We start from the raw sequence: 24356 nt of genomic DNA, 5'->3' as shown, positions 1-24356 counted from the left end.
CTAAGCTGTCAGCACAGAGCCCAACACGGGGCTCGAACCCATGAACTGTAGGATCATGACCTGAGCTGAAGTCAGATGCTTAACTGACTGAGCCATCCAGGCACCCCTGAAATTCATTTTTTAAATAAAGTGCTTTTCAGAACTGAGAGAATTTGAGCAAGGCCTTTGATCTCTATACTGCTTTTCTAAATAGACATTGTAGGTGTAAAAATTTTTTTAATTTTGTTTATTTATTTATTGAAAGAGAGAGAGAGAGTGCAAGCAGGGTAGAGGCAGAGAGAGAGAGAGAGGGAGAAAGAGAGAGAATCCCAAGCAATTTCCACACTGTCAATGCAGAGCCCCATGTGAGGCTCAAACCCATTAACTGTGAGATCATGACCTGAGCTGAGACCAAGAGTCTATTGCCTAACCAACTGAGCTATCCAGGCGCCCCATAGGTGTAAAAATGTTAAGAGAAAATAAAAATCAGATCTCATTTCAAACAAAGCAAAAATTGAAAGCACTAATGACTGGGGCTTCAAATCATTTGTCTCCTTTAGGATAGCATTCATATTAAGTTATCAATACTACTGTGATGTTAATATCACATATTGCCATTAAATGGTCTGTTGTTTTACCGGCCTACATTATTAAGGAGATATGATAAACTATTGCTCAATCTCAAAAAAGGGTACTTGGTTACATTTACCACTCATGTACTTTTCCCCCCTAATTTTTCTTTGTTTGATCAGATTAGTTTATTGGATTAGCCTCTTAAGATCACTATGATTTGTTTGTTTTCCATAAAATAAATTTTTTCCAGCTTCACTAAAGTGTAATTGATAAAAATTTGTACGTTTAAGGTGTACAATGTAATGTTTTGCATATCATACATTATAAAATGATTTTCCCAATCAAGTTAATTAGTATATCCACCACCGTACATATTTACCTTTTTTTTTTTTTTTTTGGTAAGAATAATCGAGACCTAGTTTCTCAGCAAATTTCAAGTGTACAATACCTCATTATTAAGGTATTATTATGTATTATTTATAGTATAATATATTCATGTATTGTAGTCATCATGACATACATTAAATTTCCAGAACTTCCTCACCTTGTAACAGATAGTTTGTATATACCCTTTGACCAGCATCTCCCCATTTGCCTCACTGCCCCCAGCACCTGCTAATCAGCATTCTACTCTGTTACTGTAATTTTGACTTTCTTAGATTTCACATATGTGAGATCAGCAGTATTTGTCTTTCTGTGTCTAGCTAATTTCACTTAGCTTAATGGTCCATCCATTAAACTTCTAGACCTATCCATTAGGTCACAAATGGTACAATTACCTTCTTTTTTAAGCCTCAGTAATATTCCACTGTATGTATATACCACATTTTCTTTGTCCATTCATCTAATAACAGACCTTAGGCTGTTTTCACATCTTGGCTACTATGAATAATGCTGTCATGAACACGGTGTGCAGCTATCAGTTTGAAATAGTGATTTTATTTCCTTTGGATATGTAACCAGAAATGAGATTGCTAGATCCATTTTTAATGTTTTGAGGAATTGCCTCATTCTTTTTCCCAGTGACTGTACCATTTTTCATTTCCTCCAACATCACACAAGGGTTCAAAATTATAATTTGTATACATTCTCACCAACACTTGTTATTTTCTGTTTTGTGTTTTTGTTTTGTTTTGTTTTTGTTTTTTAATATATATATATAGAGAGAGGTAGTATCTTATTGTAGTCTTATTTTTCTTTCCCACCACTCATTCACTTTTCTGGTGCCTGGTAGCACAGATTCTCACCAGCTCTGAAAATGATGGCTTTTGTAAATTTACCGCAGTCATAATCTTTTCTTGAGCATTTGCTCCCTGATACTGGGAGGATGTGGAGATTTATAAGCAGAGAATAATGATCTCCCTGAGAGATTTTAATTAGTTTTATCACACAGTAACATAAATTTTTGTAGAATACTTAAAATCCCATGGGTATTGTTTACATCAGAACTTATATTAAATAAGATGTAAGAGAATATCGATATATGACTTAATCATCTCTATTATAAAGTTTATTAGCAAGTGCTCTCTTCTTGATTAAAGAAAATGTCAGTGTGAGGACAGTATTTAATATTAAAAATATTTTATATTTAATATTCATAAATATCATGTTTATTCTATATAATATGTTTTAGGCAATTTATTTTTATATTAAATACAAGATGTGTTTGTTTTTAAAGTACGATTTTATATATTATGAAAATTTCTTTGTCTTTAAGGCTATAACCTTATGAAGAAATTAAAGAAAAGCCAACTATCAACTTTAAAAGGTGATACTTTCTACAGCTATGCATATCCATTGTTTTACTTTTTTGACATCCACATTTAAAAGCAGGTATTTATAGCTTAGACTGTAGATTTCAATGTACTACCTCCATTGCTTCCTTTATATTAATATGATTATGTCATAATTCTGTAATCTGGCCTTGAAGACTCTACATTTATGGATGCCATATGCACTATTGAATAATTGTATCTCTTGTTAATTACCCCCTCTCCAAAAATTTTTCCACTCTAGCATGTGTGATTTTCATAGATTTCTTAAGAGCATACCATGTTCATTTGTTCCTGCAAACACAACCTGATTTAGTTCTTTACCTTAAACACTCCCTTGGCCTCTTTGCCAACTCACATTCTTAGCCAAAAGCCTTTCACTGAGAACTATGTTCTTTGCAGAAGGCCATGTTTTAAAAAATTCCTTTACAAGTGAAAATGATTCCAGAACATTTAAGATAGTTAGGAATGTTAAATAGGGAAAAGTAGGAGAGGGACTAGAGAGTACTGAGCCTAGAAACTTATGGGGGATGTTGACAATCTGATTCAAATATTTGGAAGACTATTACATAAAAGGGGAATTATTCTTTTTTTTTTTCTTTTTTTCTTTTCTTTTTTTTTTTTTGGTCTAGGTGGAGAGTCTAGAAAATAGATTTAGGACTAATTGGGGACAGTTTTGATGCAACAGCTATCTACCTAACACAATTCCATGGAAAAAAATTCGTCACAATTTGAATAACTCAGTATTCACAATGCCATTCTGAGCTCATCTGTGGGATTATAGTAGAGACTTACAGTTGTCCACTGACATCCATTCCCCCACCCCCATCTTTCATCATAGAACTTCTATGTTTTCTGTGCGCAAAAGGACTCATAGCAACAGCTGGAATTTTCTAGCCTCCCTTGCAGCTTAGTTCTACTTTCTGGCTGATGAGGTGTAAGCAGAGGTGCTACTTTGGGTAATGCAGCATCTGGGTCGTACACCTAAGACAAATACACAGCTGTTTTCTAACCCTCTTCCACCTTCTTTCCAGTTGGGAGATGAAGAGAACAAGAGTGGCTGTCTTGAATACTCTGTGATCTCACTTCTATGTGGAACTGAAAAAACTAATGTCAGAAATACAGAGTAGTTTAATGGTTGTCTTGAGATGGGGGAAATGGGTGATGGTGGTCAAAGGGAATAAACTTCTAGTTATAAGATGAGTAATTTCTGGGAATCTGTGTTCAGCATGATGACTATAATTAGTAATATTGCATTGTATGCTTGAAATTTACTAAGAGAATAGATCTTAAATATATTCACCACACACACCCACACACACACACACACACACACACAAAGTTAACTATGTGAGGTGATAGAACATGTTAACTAATCTTACTATGATAATTATTTCACAATGTATACACACACCAAATAATGTTGTACATCTCAAAACTTACACAATTTTATCCCAGTAAAACTGGGCAGGGGGAGTAGAGTGGCTGTCCCGAACCAAAAGTCAGAAGCCACACTTTGAGAATGGCAGAATTGTTATATTGGCTTAGAGTTACTTCTCCCTCTATGGTTTTTCAAAAGGGGAATGAATTTATTTGCTACCAAGTGGAGAAAACACTGTGCTTTTAAAGGAAATTAGATCAGATGCACTCGATGAGGGTTCCGGAAGATGGCGGCGTAGGAGGACGCAGGGCTCACAGCGCGTCCTGCCGATCACTTAGATTCCACCTACACCTGCCTAAAGAACCCAGAAAACCGCCAGAGGATTAGCAGAAGGGAGTCTCCGGAGTCAAGTGCAGACCAGAGGCCCACGGAAGAGGGTAGGAAGGGCGGCGAGGCGGTGCGCGCTCCACGGACTGGCGGGAGGGAGCCGGGGCGGAGGGGCGGCTTGCCGGCCAAGCAGAGCCCCCGAGTCGGGCTGGCAAAAGCGGAGGGGCCGGACAGACTGTGTTCCGACAGCAAGCGCGACTTAGCGTCTGGGAGGTCATAAGTTAACAGCTCTGCGCGGAAAGCGGGAAGGCTGGAGGACAAAGGGAGGGAGAGCTGCTGAGCCCCCGGACGGCAGAGCTCAGCTTGGCGGGGAACAAGGGCGCCAGCGCCATCTCCCCCGCCCATCCCCCAGCCAAAATCCCAAAGGGAACCAGTTCCTGCCAGGGAACTTGCTCGCTCCGCGCAAACACCCAACTCTGTGCATCTGCGGAGCCAAACCTCCGGCAGCGGATCTGACTCCCTCCCACTGCCACAGGGCCCCTCCTGAAGTGGATCACCTAAGGAGAAGCGAGCTAAGCCTGCCCCTCCAGCCCCCGTGCACCTTGCCTACCCACCCCAGCTAATACGCCAGATCCCCAGCAACACAAGCCTGGCAGTGTGCAAGTAGCCCAGACGGGACACGCCACCCCACAGTGAATCCCGCCCCTAGGAGAGGGGAAGAGAAGGCACACACCAGTCTGACTGTGGCCCCGGCAGTGGGCTGGGGGCAGACATCGGGTCGGACTGCGGCCCCGCCCACTAACTCCAGTTATACACCACAGCACAGGGGAAGTGCACTGCAGGTCCTCACCACGCCAGGGACTCTCCAAAATGACCAAACGGAAGAATTCCCCTCAGAAGAATCTCCAGGAAATAACAACAGCTAATGAACTGATCAAAAAGGATTTAAATAATATAACAGAAAGTGAATTTAGAATAATAGTCATAAAATTAATCGCTGGGCTTGAAAACAGTATACAGGACAGCAGAGAATCTCTTGCCACAAAGATCGAGGGACTAAGGAACAGTCACGAGGAGTTGAAAAACGCTTTAAACGAATTGCAAAACAAAATGGAATCCACGATGGCTCGGCTTGAAGAGGCAGAGGAGAGAATAGGTGAACTAGAAGATAAAGTTATGGAGAAAGAGGAAGCTGAAAGAAAGAGAGATAAAAAAATCCAGGAGTATGAGGGGAAAATTAGAGAACTAAGTGATACACTAAAAAAAAATAATATACGCATAATTGGTATCCCAGAGGAGGAAGAGAGAGGGAAGGGTGCTGAAGGGGTACTTGAACAAATTATAGCTGAGAACTTCCCTGAACTGGGGAAGGAAAAAGGCATTGAAATCCAAGAGGCACAGAGAACTCCCTTCAGACGTAACTTGAATCGATCTTCTGCACGACATATCATAGTGAAACTGGCAAAATACAAGGATAAAGAGAAAATTCTGAAAGCAGCAAGGGATAAACGTGCCCTCACATATAAAGGGAGACCTATAAGACTCGTGACTGATCTCTCCTTTGAAACTTGGCAGGCCAGAAAGGCTTGGCACGATATCTACAGTGTGCTAAACAGAAAAAATATGCAGCCGAGAATCCTTTATCCAGCAAGTCTGTCATTTAGAATAGAAGGAGAGATAAAGGTCTTCCCAAACAAACAAAAACTGAAGGAATTTGTCACCACTAAACCAGCCCTACAAGAGATCCTAAGGGGGATCCTGTGAGACAAAGTACCAGAGACATCACTACAAGCATAAAACATACAGAAATCACAATGACTCTAAACCCATATCTTTCTATAATAACACTGAATGTAAATGGATTAAATGCACCAACTAAAAGACATAGGGTATCAGAATGGATAAAAAAACAAGACCCATCTATTTGCTGTCTACAAGAGACTCATTTTAGATCTGAGGACACCCTTAGATTGAGAGTGAGGGGATGGAGAACTATTTATCATGCTCCTGGAAGCCAAAAGAAAGCTGGAGTAGCCATACTTATATCAGACAAACTAGACTTTAAATTAAAGGCTGTAACAAGAGATGAAGAAGGGCATTATATAATAATCACAGGGTCTATCCACCAGGAAGAGCTAACTATTATAAATGTCTATGCGCCAAATACCCGAGCCCCCAGATATATAAAACAATTACTCATAAACATAAGCAACCTTATTGATAAGAATGTGGTCATTGCAGGGGACTTTAACACCCCACTTACAGAAATGGATAGATCATCTAGACACATGGTCAATAAAGAAACAAGGGCCCTGAATGATACATTGGATCAGATGGACTTGACAGATATATTTAGAACTCTGCATCCCAAAGCAACAGAATATACTTTCTTCTCGAGTGCACATGGAACATTCTCCAAGATAGATCATATACTGGGTCACAAAACAGCCCTTCATAAGTTTACAAGAATTGAAATTATACCATGCATACTTTCAGACCACAATGCTATGAAGCTTGAAATCAACCACAGGAAAAAGTCTGGAAAACCTCCAAAAGCATGGAGGTTAAAGAACACCCTACTAACGAATGAGTGGGTCAACCAGGCAATTAGAGAAGAAATTAAAACATATATGGAAACAAACGAAAATGAAAATACAACAATCCAAACGCTTTGGGATGCAGCGAAGGCAGTCCTGAGAGGAAAATACATTGCAATCCAGGCCTATCTCAAGAAACAAGAAAAATCCCAAATACAAAATCTAACAGCACACCTAAAGGAAATAGAAACAGAACAGCAAAGGCAGCCTAAACCCAGCAGAAGAAGAGAAATAATAAAGATCAGAGCAGAAATAAACAATATAGAATCTAAAAAAACTGTAGAGCAGATCAACGAAACCAAGAGTTGGTTTTTTGAAAAAATAAACAAAATTGACAAACCTCTAGCCAGGCTTCTCAAAAATAAAAGGGAGATGACCCAAATAGATAAAATCATGAATGAAAATGGAATGATTACAACCAATCCCTCAGAGATACAAACAATTATCAGGGAATACTATGAAAAATTATATGCCAGCAAATTGGACAACCTGGAAGAAATGGACAAATTTCTAAACACCCACACTCTTCCAAAACTCAATCAGGAGGAAATAGAAAGCTTGAACAGACCCATAACCAGCGAAGAAATTGAATCGGTTATCAAAAATCTCCCAACAAATAAGAGTCCAGGACCAGATGGCTTCCCAGGGGAGTTCTACCAGACATTTAAAGCAGAGATAATACCTATCCTTCTCAAGCTATTCCAAGAAATAGAAAGGGAAGGAAAACTTCCAGACTCATTCTATGAAGCCAGTATTACTTTGATTCCTAAACCAGACAGAGACCCAGTAAAAAAAGAGAACTACAGGCCAATATCCCTGATGAATATGGATGCAAAAATTCTTAATAAGATACTAGCAAATCGAATTCAACAGCATATAAAAAGAATTATTCACCATGATCAAGTGGGATTCATTCCTGGGATGCAGGGCTGGTTCAACATTCGCAAATCGATCAACGTGATACATCACATTAACAAAAAAAAAGAGAAGAACCATATGATCCTGTCAATCGATGCAGAAAAGGCCTTTGACAAAATCCAGCACCCTTTCTTAATAAAAACCCTTGAGAAAGTCGGGATAGAAGGAACATACTTAAAGATCATAAAGGCCATTTATGAAAAGCCCACAGCTAACATCATCCTCAACGGGGAAAAACTGAGAGCTTTTTCCCTGAGATCAGGAACACGACAGGGATGCCCACTGTCACCGCTGCTGTTTAATATAGTGCTGGAAGTTCTAGCATCAGCAATCAGACAACAAAAGGAAATCAAAGGCATCAAAATTGGCAAAGATGAAGTCAAGCTTTCGCTTTTTGCAGATGACATGATATTATACATGGAAAATCCGATAGACTCCACCAAAAGTCTGCTAGAACTGATACATGAATTCAGCAAAGTTGCAGGATACAAAATCAATGTGCAGAAATCAGTTGCATTCTTATACACTAACAATGAAGCAACAGAAAGACAAATGAAGAAACTGATCCCATTCACAATTGCACCAAGAAGCATAAAATACCTAGGAATAAATCTAACCAAAGATGTAAAAGATCTGTATGCTGAAAACTATAGAAAGCTTATGCAGGTAATTGAAGAAGATATAAAGAAATGGAAAGACATTCCCTGCTCATGGATTGGAAGAATAAATATTGTCAAAATGTCAATACTACCCAAAGCTATCTACACATTCAATGCAATCCCAATCAAAATTGCACCAGCATTCTTCTCGAAACTAGAACAAGCAATCCTAAAATTCATATGGAACCACAAAAGGCCCCGAATAGCCAAAGTAATTTTGAAGAAGAAGACCAAAGCAGGAGGCATCACAATCCCAGACTTTAGCCTCTACTACAAAGCTGTCATCATCAAGACAGCATGGTATTGGCATAAAAACAGACACAGAGACCAATGGAATAGAATAGAAACCCCAGAACTAGACCCACAAACGTATGGCCAACTCATCTTTGACAAAGCAGGAAAGAACATCCAATGGAAAAAAGACAGTCTCTTTAACAAATGGTGCTGGGAGAACTGGACAGCAACATGCAGAAGGTTGAAACTAGACCACTTTCTCACACCATTCACAAAAATAAACTCAAAATGGATAAAGGACCTGAATGTGAGACAGGAAACCATCAAAACCTTAGAGGAGAAAGCAGGAAAAGACCTCTCTGACCTCAGCCGTAGCAATCTCTTACTCGGCACATCCCCAAAGGCAAGGGAATTAAAAGCAAAAGTGAATTACTGGGACCTTATGAAGATAAAAAGCTTCTGCACAGCAAAGGAAACAACCAACAAAACTAAAAGGCAACCAACGGAATGGGAAAAGATATTTGCAAATGACACATCGGACAAAGGGCTAGTATCCAAAATCTATAAAGAGCTCATCAAACTCCACACCAGAAAAACAAATAACCCAGTGAAGAAATGGGCAGAAAACATGAATAGACACTTCTCTAAAGAAGACATCCGGATGGCCAACAGGCACATGAAAAGATGTTCAACGTCGCTCCTTATCAGGGAAATACAAATCAAAACCACACTCAGATACCACCTCACGCCAGTCAGAGTGGCCAAAATGAAGAAATCAGGAGACTATAGATGCTGGAGAGGATGTGGAGAAACAGGAACCCTCTTGCACTGTTGGTGGGAATGCAAATTGGTGCAGCCGCTCTGGAAAACAGTGTGGAGGTTCCTCAGAAAATTAAAAATAGACCTACCCTATGACCCAGCAATAGCACTGCTAGGAATTTATCCAAGGGATACAGGAGTACTGATGCATAGGGGCACCTGTACCCCAATGTTTATAGCGGCACTCTCAACAATAGCCAAATTATGGAAAGAGCCTAAATGTCCATCAACTGATGAATGGATAAAGAAATTGTGGTTTATATACACAATGGAATACTACGTGGCAATGAGAAAAAATGAAATATGGCCTTTTGTAGCAACATGGATGGAACTGGAGAGTGTGATGCTAAGTGAAATAAGCCATACAGAGAAAGACAGATACCATATGGTTTCACTCTTATGTGGATCCTGAGAAACATAACAGAAACCCATGGGGGAGGGGAAGGAAAAAAAAAAAAAAAAAAAAGAGGTTAGAGTGGGAGAGAGCCAAAGCATTAGAGACTGTTAAAAACTGAGAACAAACTGAGGGTTGATGGGGGGTGGGAGGGAGGGCAGGGTGGGTGATGGGTATTGAGGAGGGCACCTTTTGGGATGAGCACTGGGTGTTGTATGGAAACCAATTTGACAGTAAATTTCATATATTAAAAAATAAAAAAAATTTAAAAAAAAAAAAAAATAAAGGAAATTAGATCAGAATGGGTCTACCCTACCAATCTCCCTTTTGATGAACTCAAAAGTCAACTGATTAGTAGACCTAATTACATCTGCAAAATCCCTTTTGTCATATAAGCTACATGGTCACATATATGAGATACAATATTCACAGTCCGGGATTGAGATGAGAAATCTCAAGGGTACATTTTAGAATTCTGCCTACCCCAGTAGCTTCCAATAATAATGGTCTCATTATGTGCTGAGCAAACCATTAGTATTTAATGAATTCTTATTATTTTAAATATGATAGTGTAGTGATGAATATTGGTTGCCAAATCTCATTTGATGTTATTATATTACTGACATCAACAGGAGTCATAGCAGATTCTGAATATAATTTATATTCGATTATATTATGTTATATATAGTTCAGAAATCTAAATTTTAAAGGATATAGTGTAGACACAAAGATGAGAAGTACAAAAATTCACATTCATTTTACATGCATTATTAACCTTTAGGTTGCCTTTGTCGAAATATTTCGGCCCAGCTAGTCTTAAATTTAAAAATTACTTGGAGTAATTTAAGAAAACAATATAGTTGCCCTTTTATAATTGGCCCTTTGAGTACATCCTATTTTTCAGGTGTTGGTGTATTCTCTAATAAAGGCTGATCTTTTGACATCAGACAAAGCAATCTTACACCATTTTAGTCTATTTATTCATTTGCTCTTCTGTTTTAACTCACTTGAAAACCCAGGTCCTTACCAAGGGTCTGTACGGTCCCATGTGATCTGTTGTTTCAACAAGTTCTGATTTCATCTCCTCCCATTCACTTTCTAGTCATCCCACCCACACTAGAATTCTTCAGGGCCTCTGCATTTGCTGCTTCCTTTGCCTGAAATGCTTCCTCGTTGCTTCAGGTCCCTTTTCAAATGTTTCCTTACAGGGCAGGCTTTCTGTCCATATCCTATCTAAAATAGTAGGCCCCTCTGACCACCATCCCTTTACCAAGGGCTTTATGTTGTTTCATGCACCTATCACCATGTAACATATTATCCTCCACTTTATTGGCAGTTTACCTCCCCTAGAACGAAAGCTCCTTAGGAGTAGGGACTTAATTTTATGCTTTGCTAAATCCCCAATGCCTACATAATAGACATCCGGTAAATATTGTTGAATGCATGAATGTGTTTCAGAAAAGGAAAAGTATACCAACTGGAGAATTCATTCACTCTGCAAAGTAGCACAAATCTTTTATTAAGAAAAAGTCCTGTCTTCCTTTAAAAAGTAACAGAGTATTAATGGAAATGGAAAAAATAGCAAGCTTGGCAGAAAGGCAGAAGGCAAGAAAGAGTGGATCATGGGGAAATATAGTGCTTGGGTTGGTTCTACAGTTTTTGTTAAACTTGCCAACCCAGACAATGGACTTTTCCACACCCTGACAGAGAATTGAACGGAATATGGTGTTGAGGATAGGAACAAGGATTCACAACACCTACTACACCCCTGTATCTGCCATCTTTTTCTCAGTTGGTGACGACATGCCTTAGCAGGATAATTGCAAGTTTTGAAGTCACTTGTCACATTAAACCCTTATTAACTGTTTTTAAACTAAGGGGTGAAGGTTTTTTCATTGTTCCTCAAGTATTTTAGTTACATTGTAGGTGTTAACACTTCACTTTGCTTATCTTTTTTACTTGCTTATAAAACTTCTATAATCACTGACTTATCAAATAATATGGTAATTGAAGAAAAGCTTTAATTGATAATCCAGGGACATGTAGGTAACTAATAATTCCTTTCATTTTTTAATTTTTTTAATTTTTTAATTTTTTTTAATGTTGATTTATTTTTGAGAGACAGAGAGACAGAGCATGAGTGGGGGAAAGGCAGAGAGGGAAGGAGACACAGAATCTGAAGCAGGGTCCAGGCTCTGAGCTATCAGCACAGAACCTGACCTGAGGCTTGAACTCACCAATTGTGATATCATGACCTGAGCCAAAGTCAGATGCTTTTCCCACTGAGCCACCCAGGAGCCCCTTTATTTTTATTTTTTTAGAGAGAGAGCATAATGAGTGGGAGAGAGGAGCAAAGGGAAAGAGAGAGAATCTTAAGCATGCTTCCTGCTCAGTGCTGAGCCCAATCTGGGGCTCAATCTCATGACCCTGGTATCATGACCTGAGCTGAAATCAAGACTCAGACATTCAACCAACTGATTCACCCAGGCACCCCTGTAGTCATCCCTTTTAAACATGTACTGTAAAAAGAAAAAATCCTTCCTTTTTATTGTTTACTTGTGGAAGCATATCCTTTAAAAATTCTGTCATTGAAAAATAATTGATAAAGTTTGCTGATTGCATCTTTAATGACCTCAGAGATATAATTGTGCCAATGACTAAATATATTCAGAACTGTATATATGCTTGGAAGGGCTATGTGTGAAATAGAGACTAGCTATTATAGCTCTAAAGATTCAGAGGAAGCAGAATAGTTTTATAACATACATTTTATAATTTATCCAAAATAAAATACTACATCACACAGTATATGTGTTCAACAAATACTAAATTTAATTTTGAAGTGCTGAGTTGAAAGTATTCTAGCTACGTCTACATCCCGTCTGCATGACCATCTGTCATCAGTCACATTTGTAGCTAGGATTCTTGCATTCAGGGAAAGACTGGACAAGGTCCCTTCCAATTCTAAGACTTTATGTTTCTATAAGACTCAGTTTTGAAAGAAAACATCACTCAGTTTTGAAGGAAAAACAACTGCTGAATGGCAAGACAAACAATATGCATAATAGGACTTTTTTATTTTGTCATTGTTATTAATTAAAATAGGTGAGACAGATAAAAGAATAAAAATGATCTATCTAAAATATATCTGTGAATACCATTTTAAATGTCACTGGGGCTCTCGGGGGCTCAGTCAGTTAAATGTCTGACTCTTGATTTTGGCTCAGGTCATGATCTCATGGTTAGTGAGTTTGAGCCCCACATTGGGGCATTGGGTGGGGCTGCTTGGGATTCTCTCTCTCTGCCTCTCTTTCTCTCTCTCTCTCAAAATAAGTAAATAAACTTAAAATTTAAATGTCACTAAATTCTAATAAAATGATAAAGTAGAATATAACCAGTGTAAGTCCTTAGAATTCTATTTTTAGTATTAACTCTGTGAAGAATCATTTCTTGAATAAACTGTCAATCACTTGATGAGATATTTTGCAAATTAGATTTTAAAAGTATTTTTAAAAACTAAATATCAATGAAGTCCTTTATTTAAGGGCCTTAAATCATGCATGAAAAATTTATTTTAGCAAACAATGTAACCATAGTATGATTTGGCTTAATTTTTTTATTTGTTAATATAAATAGCTCTAAACAGATAAACCCCGTATATCAGTGACTTAACATAATAGAATCTTATATCTTACTCTTATAAGCTAATAGGAGTCAGTGATGGAGAGTGGTGTCTCAATACTACACAGTTATTAAGGCACTGGACCTTTTTTCCCATCTAGTGTTACTAACTCTCTTTGTAACCAAACCCAAGTTCATCTGCCTAATGTGCAGCAAAGCCAATCACTGAGACTTCAGGTAGCAGCAAGAAAAGTGTTTATTCCAGAGGTAGCCAAAGGAAGAGACAGGAGGGCAAGCCTCAAATACTCCTTCCTTCCTAACGTGGGAGAGAACAAGATTTTTACAATCATAGGGGTAGAGATTATATACATAGTGATGAAAAGGACAGGGAAACTAATGACTATTTATAAGGAAAGATGGAGCATGGGCATTGAGCAAACATATAGGTAACACATATTCCATGTTCACTTTAGGGTAGAGACTTAACATCAGAATGAGTCAAAATTCAGCTACTGATGTCTGGAAGTTATCTTAGGACAAGGGGAAGGAGCTACTGGCATGCTCTGAGAGTTGGTATAAACTGGAAGAAGTCTTAGCCTCCTTATCTCAGGAAAGGAATGCAGGGTCTTGTTTATTCATAGGCCGGAATCATATCACTTGACCTTGAGTCCAGGCTTCTGCAGAGACAGCTAGTGGATTTGTTAGTGGGATCTGAAAAGACACAATAGCTGATTAGGGAGGAGCAGTTCTCTGAAAAACAAGCTTTATCTTTCTGCTTGTTTCTGGAAACAGCCCAGAGTCCCATATAATCACTTTATCCAACTCCAAGTCTAGGATCTCTGAATAGAAGGAAATCCTTTATCAGGTCCCAGTATGTTTCCTGAGGGTATAACTGAGTGGTAGAGCATTTGACTGCAAATGTGTTTCCTTATAGCCCTTTGAAATATAAATCTGCCTACCACTTCATACATATCCGACAGATAATGACCAAAAATAAGAGCATGGGAGACACATAGCAGTTTCTTGCCCATAGCAATTCTGAAATCCACAGGGACAGGCTTTATGAAGGCCACTTAGTTGGAGGGTTGGAAAGTTCCTTGAGTAGAACTTCACTATTTGGGGAGAATCTCTTGTATATTGTTCTCTGTAACCACTGTCTCCACCATCTGAGAAGTTCTTTATCCTCTATAGCCATATATGAAATGTGTGTGAAGTAGACCGCCCTCCTTGGATATTGCAAAGCTTTCATATCTTGCTTTGTGCTGGTGCAAGATCAAGTATGTCAACAAGCTTAAAACTTAATAGTCTCAAAAAGTTAGTAGTCTTCCAGGTGCCAACCACCATACCAATGTTCTTTTTTTTTACACTCCTCAAGCATGACTTACTTCTTTGCTTCTCCCTGTTAATATAATGACAGGTACCATACAGCTGTGTGGGAAGGCTAATCTGACATTTGCCTTTAGGTTGTTTTAATGGGATTGTGTTGTTCAAAGGTTTTTTCAATCTTGTTTTCTATTATTTGGGGTCTAAAAACAATTTTTAAATTCTTCTCTTTATACTTCATTTCATTTTTACTTGTAAATCAGCCTATTTTCATCTAAACTCATCTCTTTCTTATGATTACTTACTAAAGGCAATAAATTGTAGAAAATATATACCTTCATTCTGACTCTTTCCAACCATGGCCCCCCAAGCTTACATTCAATAGCAGGTAGTTTGCCTTGCAAGTTATCATGGGAACTGTTGTACCAAATGTTTACCATGACCTAGCAAGACTTTCCAGCCTTCCAATGTTACCTTGCTGCCACCACCTGACCACTAATTCAATGTCACATATTTTAGGGCTTTTTTTTTTTTTAATGGCAGCACCCATTTTTGGAATCAATTTTTGTATCAGTTAAGTAAGTAGTGTTAGGACCTGTAAAAGAGGAACATCCAAATCTCAGTGGTTTAACAAAATAAAAATTTATCACTTCATAGTCCATTGTAGCTGGTTGTAGGGCTTCTGTTTCATTCAGAAACTCCAGACTCTTTCTATCCTGTGGTCCTGCCCTAATCTAAGTTCTCAGTGTTGGGGGAAAAAAAGATTGCATATGGGAAGATGTAATGGGCTGGGCTGGAATTAGCCTGCACCTTCAGCTGACATTCCCTTGGCCAGAGCCTAGTTCTTAATCACATAGCCCCACCTAAATAAAAAGAGTAGAAAATGTAGTTCAGCTACTTACTTGTACAGAAGAGTAAAACACAGCAGTGAAAGGTAGCAGTATCAGCCATAATTCTTCTGTACACATAAAAATAACCTTCCTTCTGGGGAGCCTGGGTGGCTCAGTCGGTTAAGCATCCAACTCTTTTTTTTTTTTTTTTTTTTTTGGCCTAAGGTCCCTTTCTTTTCTTTTCTTTTCTTTTCTTTTCTTTTCTTTTCTTTTCTTTTCTTTTCTTTTCAATATATGAAATTTATTGTCAAATTTGTTTCCATACAACACCCAGTGCTCATCCCAAAAGGTGCCCCCCTCAATACCCATCATCCACCCTCCCCTCCCTCCCACCCCCCATCAACCCTCAGTTTGTTCTCAGTTTTTAAGAGTCTCTTATGCTTTGGCTCTCTCCCACTCTAACCTCTTTTTTTTTTTTTTTTTCCTTCTCCTCCCCCATGGGTTTCTGTTAAGTTTCTCAGGATCCACATAACAGTGAAACCATATGGTATCTGTCTTTCTCTGTATGGCTTATTTCACTTAACATCACACTCTCCAGTTCCATCCACGTTGCTACAAAGGGCCATATTTCGTTCTTTCTCATTGCCATGTAGTAGTCCATTGTGCATATAAACCACAATTTCTTTATCCATTCATCAGTTGATGGACATTTAGGCTCTTTCCATAATTTGGCTATAAGCATCCAACTCTTGATATCAGCTCAGGTCATAATCTCACAGTTCATGAGTTCAAGTGCTGCATCCAGCTCTGCACTGACAGCATGGGGCCTGCTTGAAATTTTGTCTCCATCTCTCTCTACGCTTCCTCCACTTGCTTTCTATCTCTGTCTCAAATAAAAATAAACTTGGAGCTCCTGGGTGGCTCAGTCAGTTAATTGCCCCACTTCAACTCAGGTCATGATCTCACAGCTCATGAGTTTGAGCCCCACATCGGGCTTTGTGCTGACAATTCAGAGCCAGGAGTCTGCTTCAGATTCTGTGTCTCCCTCTCTCTCTGCCCCTCCCCCCCTCACGCTGTCTCTTTTGTCTCTCAAAAAATAAATAAACGTTAAAAAATTTTTAATAAAAATAAGCTTAAAAAATAACCTTCCTTCTAAGTATTTTGCATGAAAATATCACACTGCTTACTGTGTGTTTAGTACACCTATTTGTTGGACATTGCATTAATAGAAGACGTATGTCACAAGCATATTCATTCACCTTTATTTACCCTGGTATGATTTCTAGTTGATTGTTCTGAATAAATCCAAATCAATTTATCAAATAAGTAAACATTCTAAGCAGATTGCTGCTAAAATGAGATTGTCGAAAAGCACGTTGTAAAGCTAGGACAGCCTGACCATTTTTTACGAATTATAGTGAACATCAATCACCGTAATTAGGGAAAGTGGCAATGGCAAAAGGCTTACTTTTGTACAAGTGATAGCACAATGCTGTTGTGATATTAAGCTTCTGATAGTTCAGATTCAGTATTTGATAATAAAATCCAAATAAGATTCTTACAATCATAGTGAATGAGAGAAGGGAGGAAATAAAGGGTATACAACCTACATACTGGTTCCCTTACTAGTTTCTGTGTTATCTTGACATGCGACAGACATTCCTTTATTCACTTCTACATGAGTGTTGTCACATCAACCAACATTTCTTGATCACATATGATAACCCAGGAGTTGTGCCAAACACCAGGGATCACAAGTAAACAAGTCCTCAACATGGCAGGTGGTGTTGCAGAGGATGTTCGGGAGAGTAAGAGAAGGGCCAAATAGTGTCCATAGGACGGCTTGGGAAAGATGTCTGCATAGCAGGGAGACTCGCGTTTGGTACCAGAATAGGACAGAGGATGGTGGACACTGTCAAGGCAAAGGGAAAGGGATGAGGAGGGACACAGGTGTGAGAGAGAAGATGGGAATTTGAGGTGCTACAAGTTGTTCTGTATATTGGAGGTCTAGTGAGATGGAGTCTGGAGAAATTAGAGAAATATTTGTATGACATGCTAAGAAGTTTGAACTTTATTCTGAAATCAGTGAGAAAGTAATGAAGAATTTAAAGCAAGGGAAACATCAGACTTGTGTCCAAAAAAATATCCAGGCATAAGATTTTGGAGAATGAGTTGGAGCGAGGAAGAGTAGAAGCAGGGAGACAAAGAGGAAATCATTGACTTTTCTTTTTTTTATCAAATTGAATTTGTGAATATGCCAAGGAATGGATAATTCCATGACCATGCCTCTGTGATGCATTTTAATCATCCTGCAATATAGTCATTTGAAATTGGTTCAGTTAATGATGGTAATCAATCAACAAGAGTCATAAAACTATTCACAGTGCTATTACTTATAGTTTTGATTGATGAAGAGGATTTTGTTTTCTTCTTAGGGTTATAATTACTCCCCCCCTTTTTTTTTAGAGGATATGTTCTGTAGGCTCCAGTTATTTTAATGTCCGATTTTACGATACTTCCTTATACTTAATGTTTGTTCGTGCAGTGTTTATAATTATTTCAAGGCTATTTTTTTTCTTTCTTTCATTCATTCTTTTTTTTCTTTCATTTTTTTTCTTTTTTTCTTTCTTTCATTCATTCTTTTTTCTTTTTCTTTTTTTTTTTTAATTAGAATTACTGTCTCTAACACAACTGGGAAGGAGAAATCCCTGGAAAATAATCATTACTTTTCTGGTGTATATTTATGTATTCTTAAATGATTAAGGAAAATAGCTAAATTGCAACTGTTATCTCAACTGAAATGAATTATTCAACATGGGAAATCAGAGATTTGATACCCATTTTGATATGTTTCTAGTTCTTTATTTCAATTTTGTTATATTCAAGTTTTCAAATTGTGATGTAATTATATTATTTTGTCTCCATGCATCTGAATAAGAGTAAGAATACTTGCTAATTGTTATTGAATGTTTTGTTTGTGCCAGTAACTGTGGTAAGTACTTTACACAAATTAAGTAATTAAACCCTCGCAACGACCTTCATGAGGTTTTATATCACCTTCATTTTCATCTGAGTCAAGTGGCTTTTTGCAATTCACATAGTCAGTAAGCACTGGAGCTTACATTAGAGAGCAGGCTTTCTAACTTGGAGGTCTACCTCTTTACCAATACCCTACATGGCACCAAACCACCTCTGTTGTGGATGGAGTGAAAATAAGCCTTCAAAATACATTAAAGTATAATTTTATACTTTTTAATGAGATTTTTTTGTGGAGCACCACTGAACAATTTTGTTCTCTGCAGAGAAGTCCAGTTTTAAGCATCTGAATAAGTGCCCAGCTTAGCAAAGCCAGTATATTTATGGTAATGTATGTCATTCATACAAGTCAACAAATATTTATTGATGAGTTGAGCACCTGCTTCATGGTTAAGTTCTGGGATGCAGAAGAGTTCTTGCCTTCATGAGATTTCCTATTAGATAGAGGCAAAGGGCACTAAATAAATCTGCCCAATCATATTCATCCATGCTTGTCTAACTGCTACACTGTCATGATTATGGTTCAAGAGTTAAAGATTGCCAAGTTCAGTGAGATCTGTGGCTTCCTAATATAGAATCCAGTTTCTAATGGGGGTGCCATAAGGGAGGACTGAGCCCAAAAATAAGAGCTTGAGCTAGGTGGAACATGTCTATTGATTTAAAAAGCTTATAGTAGGTAAGCATCATAGTGTAGTGGAGCACATTTGGAATCTAGAATCAAACGGATCCTATAACCAGGTCAAGCAGCCTAATGTCTCTGAACCAGCTTACTCACCTATAAAGTACTAAGAATATTAATTTATTCATTTTTTCAGCAAACATCTTTTGGACGCCTTCTATCCACTAGTTTAACTCACCTCACAGGGCTATAGTTATAACTAAATGAAATATTGTGTGAAAAGCCCCAGGTACATAGTAAATATTCATGAAAGTTAGCTCCTTTACATCTCAATCTGTTTTCTTTTTTTGACTGGATTTTATCTTCTACTGCAGTCAGTCAGAAGGCTCAGTGCCCAGGAATGGCCAGGCTGTGGGGGAAACTAGTTCATACCACCTGATCTTAATGAAATGGATTGAATGGAACTCAAACAAGATTGATTAGCTATATAAAGTCAAATCATTCCAATAAAAAATCATACTCGTCTGGAAGCAAAATCTATTTAGAAAGTTGTCTCAGGGGTGCCTAAATTGGTTGAGCGTCCGACTCTTGGTTTTGGCTCAGGTCATGATCTCATGGTTTGTGAGTTCGAGCCCCACACTGGGCTTGCTGCTGTGAGTGCGGAGCCCACTTTGGATCCTCTGTCCCCCTCTCTTTCTGCCCCTCCCCCACTTCTATGCTCTCAAAAATAAATAAACATTTAGAAAGTTATCTTAGAGTGCAAGCCAAGCTTCTAGTAACAAGAAAGCTGTAAGTATAGTGGAAAGATGTTTCCTCCCGCATTGAGTCCAAAAGGGAGAGATCACAGGCTGATGAAGAGGCTCTGCCTACATCACTTCATGCTTTCTTCTCTGATTCAAAGCACTTGCTCCACTTTTCACCAGAAGATCCAGAAGTTGTGTTTGCCACTTCTGCTCCCATCTACCAGCAAGAACTTGTCATATGGCCACACCTGTTGCTTGGAGGATATGAAATTCCTTATTGAGGTCATCACATGTGTTGCTAACCTCACAGAGGCTCTATTACTAAAAAAAAAATTAAAGAAATGGATAATGGGGTTCATTCTGCCAGGGAAGCCAAATTAAGATCAGAAGTCTCCCTGGTTAAGAGTATAAAACAATAAAAAAAATACCCAGTTTATATAAAATTCCCTGGACAAGGAGAAGCTTTGAAAACTGGCTCCGAGCCTGAGCTCTGGGGCCTGGGTTACCCACAGACCTGCTTGTGGATGGGGAAGATGGAGTAAAATGTGGTCCAAGATGAATCAGGTGGAGGTGGCCCAATTTATGTATGACAGAGAACTGTAGTAGCCTTTGGGGAAGGGATTTGAAGGGAGGCAAGGAGACCAAACAGAAGGTGCTTAATAATCTAGGTAAGGAATAGTGAGGCAATGCTCACTTGAGCAATGAAATCGGAGATGATTTCAAGAGATATTTTAAGAATTAGAATCAGAGGGTTCGGGAGCATTTATCAGGTGGTACAGGCTAAACTGTAGTTGCAAGTAGAATTTTAATGATTAGAATTTACACGATGTAGGAATCTGTTTTGGTTAAGGTAGGCTGAGCTGCTGTTATAAATGCACCTTTAAAATATTTAATGGCTCAAATGTAATAGAAGTTTATTCCTCATCCACATAATTGTCCAAGGCACGTGCTTCTTGGCAGGTGGCTCCCCTCCATGCAGTGATTCCAGGAACTCAGACTCCTTACACCTCAAATCACTTTTAACTTGTTATATTTTAAGAACCACATTTTATTCACTGGCATGTATAATAACAGAAATATTACCGTTGTTGAGTTTATAACAACTCTAAATTGAAAGGACTAGAGCAAATTAAGAATATATAGAATATATTACGGATTATAGAGATACTTACGACCGGGGGAACTCTCTGTGATAAATATCTCTCTGTGAGGTATTTTCTGACTTTTAGCAGCATTCACTTGGGAATTCCAGAAATTGAAATTGAAAAATCCCAAGCAAGGTCCACACCACAAGTGTGGGGCCAACACAAAGCTTGATCCTTTGACTGTGAGATCATGACCTGATTGTGACCTTCACTGACTGAGCCACCCAGATAGTGGTCTTGCCCCATTTTTTTAAAAAATTACATTCATTATTTACCCAAAAAGGACCAAAGAGGAAAAATTTCAGAAATAGTTCCTTCAAAGCTATTAGTAAAACAGGTCTTGTTGTTTCATGTGACAATTTTTAGTTTTTGAAAAATTCTCTTATGTGGAGTAGCGTCTTCTCTCTCAGTGGCACATAAGTGAAATCTTATTGTTTACTTTCTTCAGAGAAACTTGGGAAGTTGTCTCATTTTAAGGATTAAAAAACTATAGACAAGAGACTTTGTTAAGAGTACACTGCCTGTAAAAAGCAAAACTGACTATGGCCAATATTCTTTTCACCATAGGATTACCAAGAGCAGAGTCACAGAATCCAAAGAAAGAGGGAGACAAAGAGAGGGAGGAAACACACACACACACACACACAGAGAGAGAGAGAGAGAGAGAGAGAGAGAGAGAGAGAGAGAGAAAGAAAGAAAGAAAGAAGAAAGAAAGAAAGAAAGAAAGAAAGAAAGAAAGAAAGAAAGAAAGAAATCCCAGTCCACAGTTGGAAGACTGAGAAAAGCCCACTGAAATCGGTAGTTAAAAGTTATGGGTGACACACAAGGAAACAATTTCAGAAAAGTGCTGGGATAGCCAGAAGAAAAAAAAGTTGAAAAAGCATAGAAACTTTGGGGTGTAATTTTTTAATATCCTGATTTTTTTAATGGGAAAATTAAAGTACTTTTAAATTTTCTTATATTTGATTTTTTAGGGGGTTATGATGGCTGTACCAACGTAGCAATATATTCTAACAGAATTCCAGGGAAAACTGTTTCCCTTTGGAAACAAAAAGAAAAAAGGGAAATGGCAAAGAATATCTGTTGTATCTAGTCAATGCATTAATTAATTACTGGTCATAGAGGGAGCACCCAGAGGCAATGGGGGTAAAGCCCTTTAGAAAAAATGACATCTAGGGCACTCCTGCACTGTGTTTCTCCTATATCACGGATTAATATATAATTTATATTCAAAATTAAAGCAATTTGTCTAAAGAAGTGTGAAAAAAAAAACATAAGTAACCACTGCCCTTCCACATTTTAGTTTACCTATACTTGCAGACGTTATCGAGAAGTTCCATGTAGATACCAGCTGTAATTTATGCCACATATGAAAAGGAATTGAGTAAGCTGTATTTATCCCAAATATAACATGTAGAATCTTTTCTCACATATCCTGAACTCTGCATTTACAAGAGAAAAGTAAGCCAGAAAATCACTCATAAAAATCAATAGCCTATTCTTGTCACTTACGCCTTCTCTCTACAGTGTGCCTTGAAGTGCCTTCTACCCTTCAAAGAAAGAAATATACTTAGTTCAGCCCTACGCTGTGTTACATCACAGTATTATTTTTAGTTCGTCTATGTGCTGTATCATGGTAACTTCATTAACCACAAATTTCAAAATCATTGGAATATTTATATTTCTCATTGTCAAAAAAGTTTACTCTTATTTTATTACACTAGGCCATATGCTGTTAGAAACCTTTTGCATTTGAATTTTAATATTTTTAGTTATTTTCCCCTATGTAATATGTCACTCATAGGGCACTCCAAATCTCCAACAAAAAACGAAGCAGGAATGGGAGAGTTTAAGGAAATAATTTTAATACATAAATATATGTTTTGAAGGTGTTTAAGTCATTAGTGAAAAATAAATGTATGTAAAGACATAACCTATTCTCTAAGTATGCTTGAACATTACCTTTACAGGCCTCTTTCAAGTGTGAAGAACCTTATTATACAATACACACTCTCTCTGTTGCATTTGGGCAACCTAGATGCTAGCTTTAAATATTTCTAGAAAAACCAGTACCTTCAGGAAAATCCACCTTAAATTCGAATTGTTTTTAACTCTCCACACTCAATACTTATGTCCACTTCTTTTTGTTGTCCTCTTCTTTCTCTTCCTCTTCCTCTTCCTCCTCCTTCTCTCTCCTTACTTCCAATATGAGACTGAGTTTCAGTTTGGCATTATTTTTGATTAGGGGTCAGCATCATTGAATGACTCTAAATCCCCAAAACAGGAGTAGTTGTACATACAAGGTTTGGGATAAGAGATTTAAACTTGTTAACCAGGAGGCTCGTTAATTCTGAGGAGAAAAACCAGTATTTACACTGAAATATCGTTAATGCTATTTTAAGGGAAAAGAGGCTGCCATCTTGTGTATGCTGTGTTGATTGCACACAAAAGTGGACCCATTCGGAGTTGAGTTCTGTGTTAGACTTAAATTACATTAAAGGCTAAATTATCACACAAAATGTCAAAGTGCTCATCAGTGACATGGCTCCAAATAAAATAAAATAAGATAAAACATAGCATTGGGGCATGTATTCCTTTAGTACATGAGAAAACATTTTACATACCATCTAATTCTTCTTTTTGAGACAATTTTGATCCTAAGCTTCAGAAATAATTAATAATCCCTAGGACTAGATTAATCTAGAATTTTTAAAGCATAGAATTTATAATTATAAAATAAAAGAATTAATTTTTAGAAATAAATTCTGAAGTTAATGCTATCTGATAAAATGCATGTGGAAGAAAGGTTGCTCTTGACAATGACATTAATAAAAAGAAAACCTGAATTCTATTTTAGAGCTAACTTATCCTGCTTTCTTCTTCCATACTTATTTCCCTGTTTTCATTTCATTAGCACCATAAAAAATGTTTTAATGAGGATCATGGCTTAGCTAATAACAGCAAAGCACAAATTGCTAGAAAATGCTTAAGAGCCAAGATGTGTGCAGTAGAGATGCCTTAATTTTGAATAGAGCCACATGCCTCACAACAATTTGATAAGTGTTAGTGCCATCTTGTGGTGGAATGCAATAATGCAACAAAGCAGCCGCACTATCAGGTGAATTTATTAATTTTTTGGTTTTTTGAACCAACAAACTAAATACATATATTTGGAAATAATTTTAATACATAAATAAAATATATTTATATATTTATTATAAATTATTTATTTATATATGTAATAATAAAATTATATAATTATATATTAATTATTGTATAATTATTATATTATATAATTATATAATTATTATTATAACATATATATATAACATAATATATATAACCTGGTTATAACCAGGTTTCTGGTTATAACCACCAGAAAAGAT

General features: G+C 37.5%; 1 protein-coding gene across 23 annotated transcripts in view; it reads left to right on the top strand.

Moving 5' to 3' along the window:
• The window catches only part of MCTP1 (multiple C2 and transmembrane domain containing 1), a 535596-nt gene that overhangs the window by 264346 nt on the left and 246894 nt on the right, over positions 1-24356 (top strand). For 2 of the 23 annotated variants that reach the window (XM_042990178.1, XM_042990185.1), the window contains exon 3: positions 2270-2320. The exons of the other annotated variants lie outside the window; for them this stretch is intronic. In XM_042990178.1, coding sequence (XP_042846112.1) covers positions 2270-2320 — 51 coding nt within the window. The remainder of the gene's footprint in view (positions 1-2269; positions 2321-24356) is intronic. 23 annotated transcript variants of the gene reach the window in all.

This window comes from Panthera tigris, chromosome A1 (genome assembly GCF_018350195.1).
Source record: "Panthera tigris isolate Pti1 chromosome A1, P.tigris_Pti1_mat1.1, whole genome shotgun sequence".
NCBI lineage: Eukaryota > Metazoa > Chordata > Mammalia > Carnivora > Felidae > Panthera > Panthera tigris.
The sequence above is the reverse complement of the archived record's forward strand: the minus strand, read 5'-3'. Positions and strand labels throughout refer to the sequence as shown.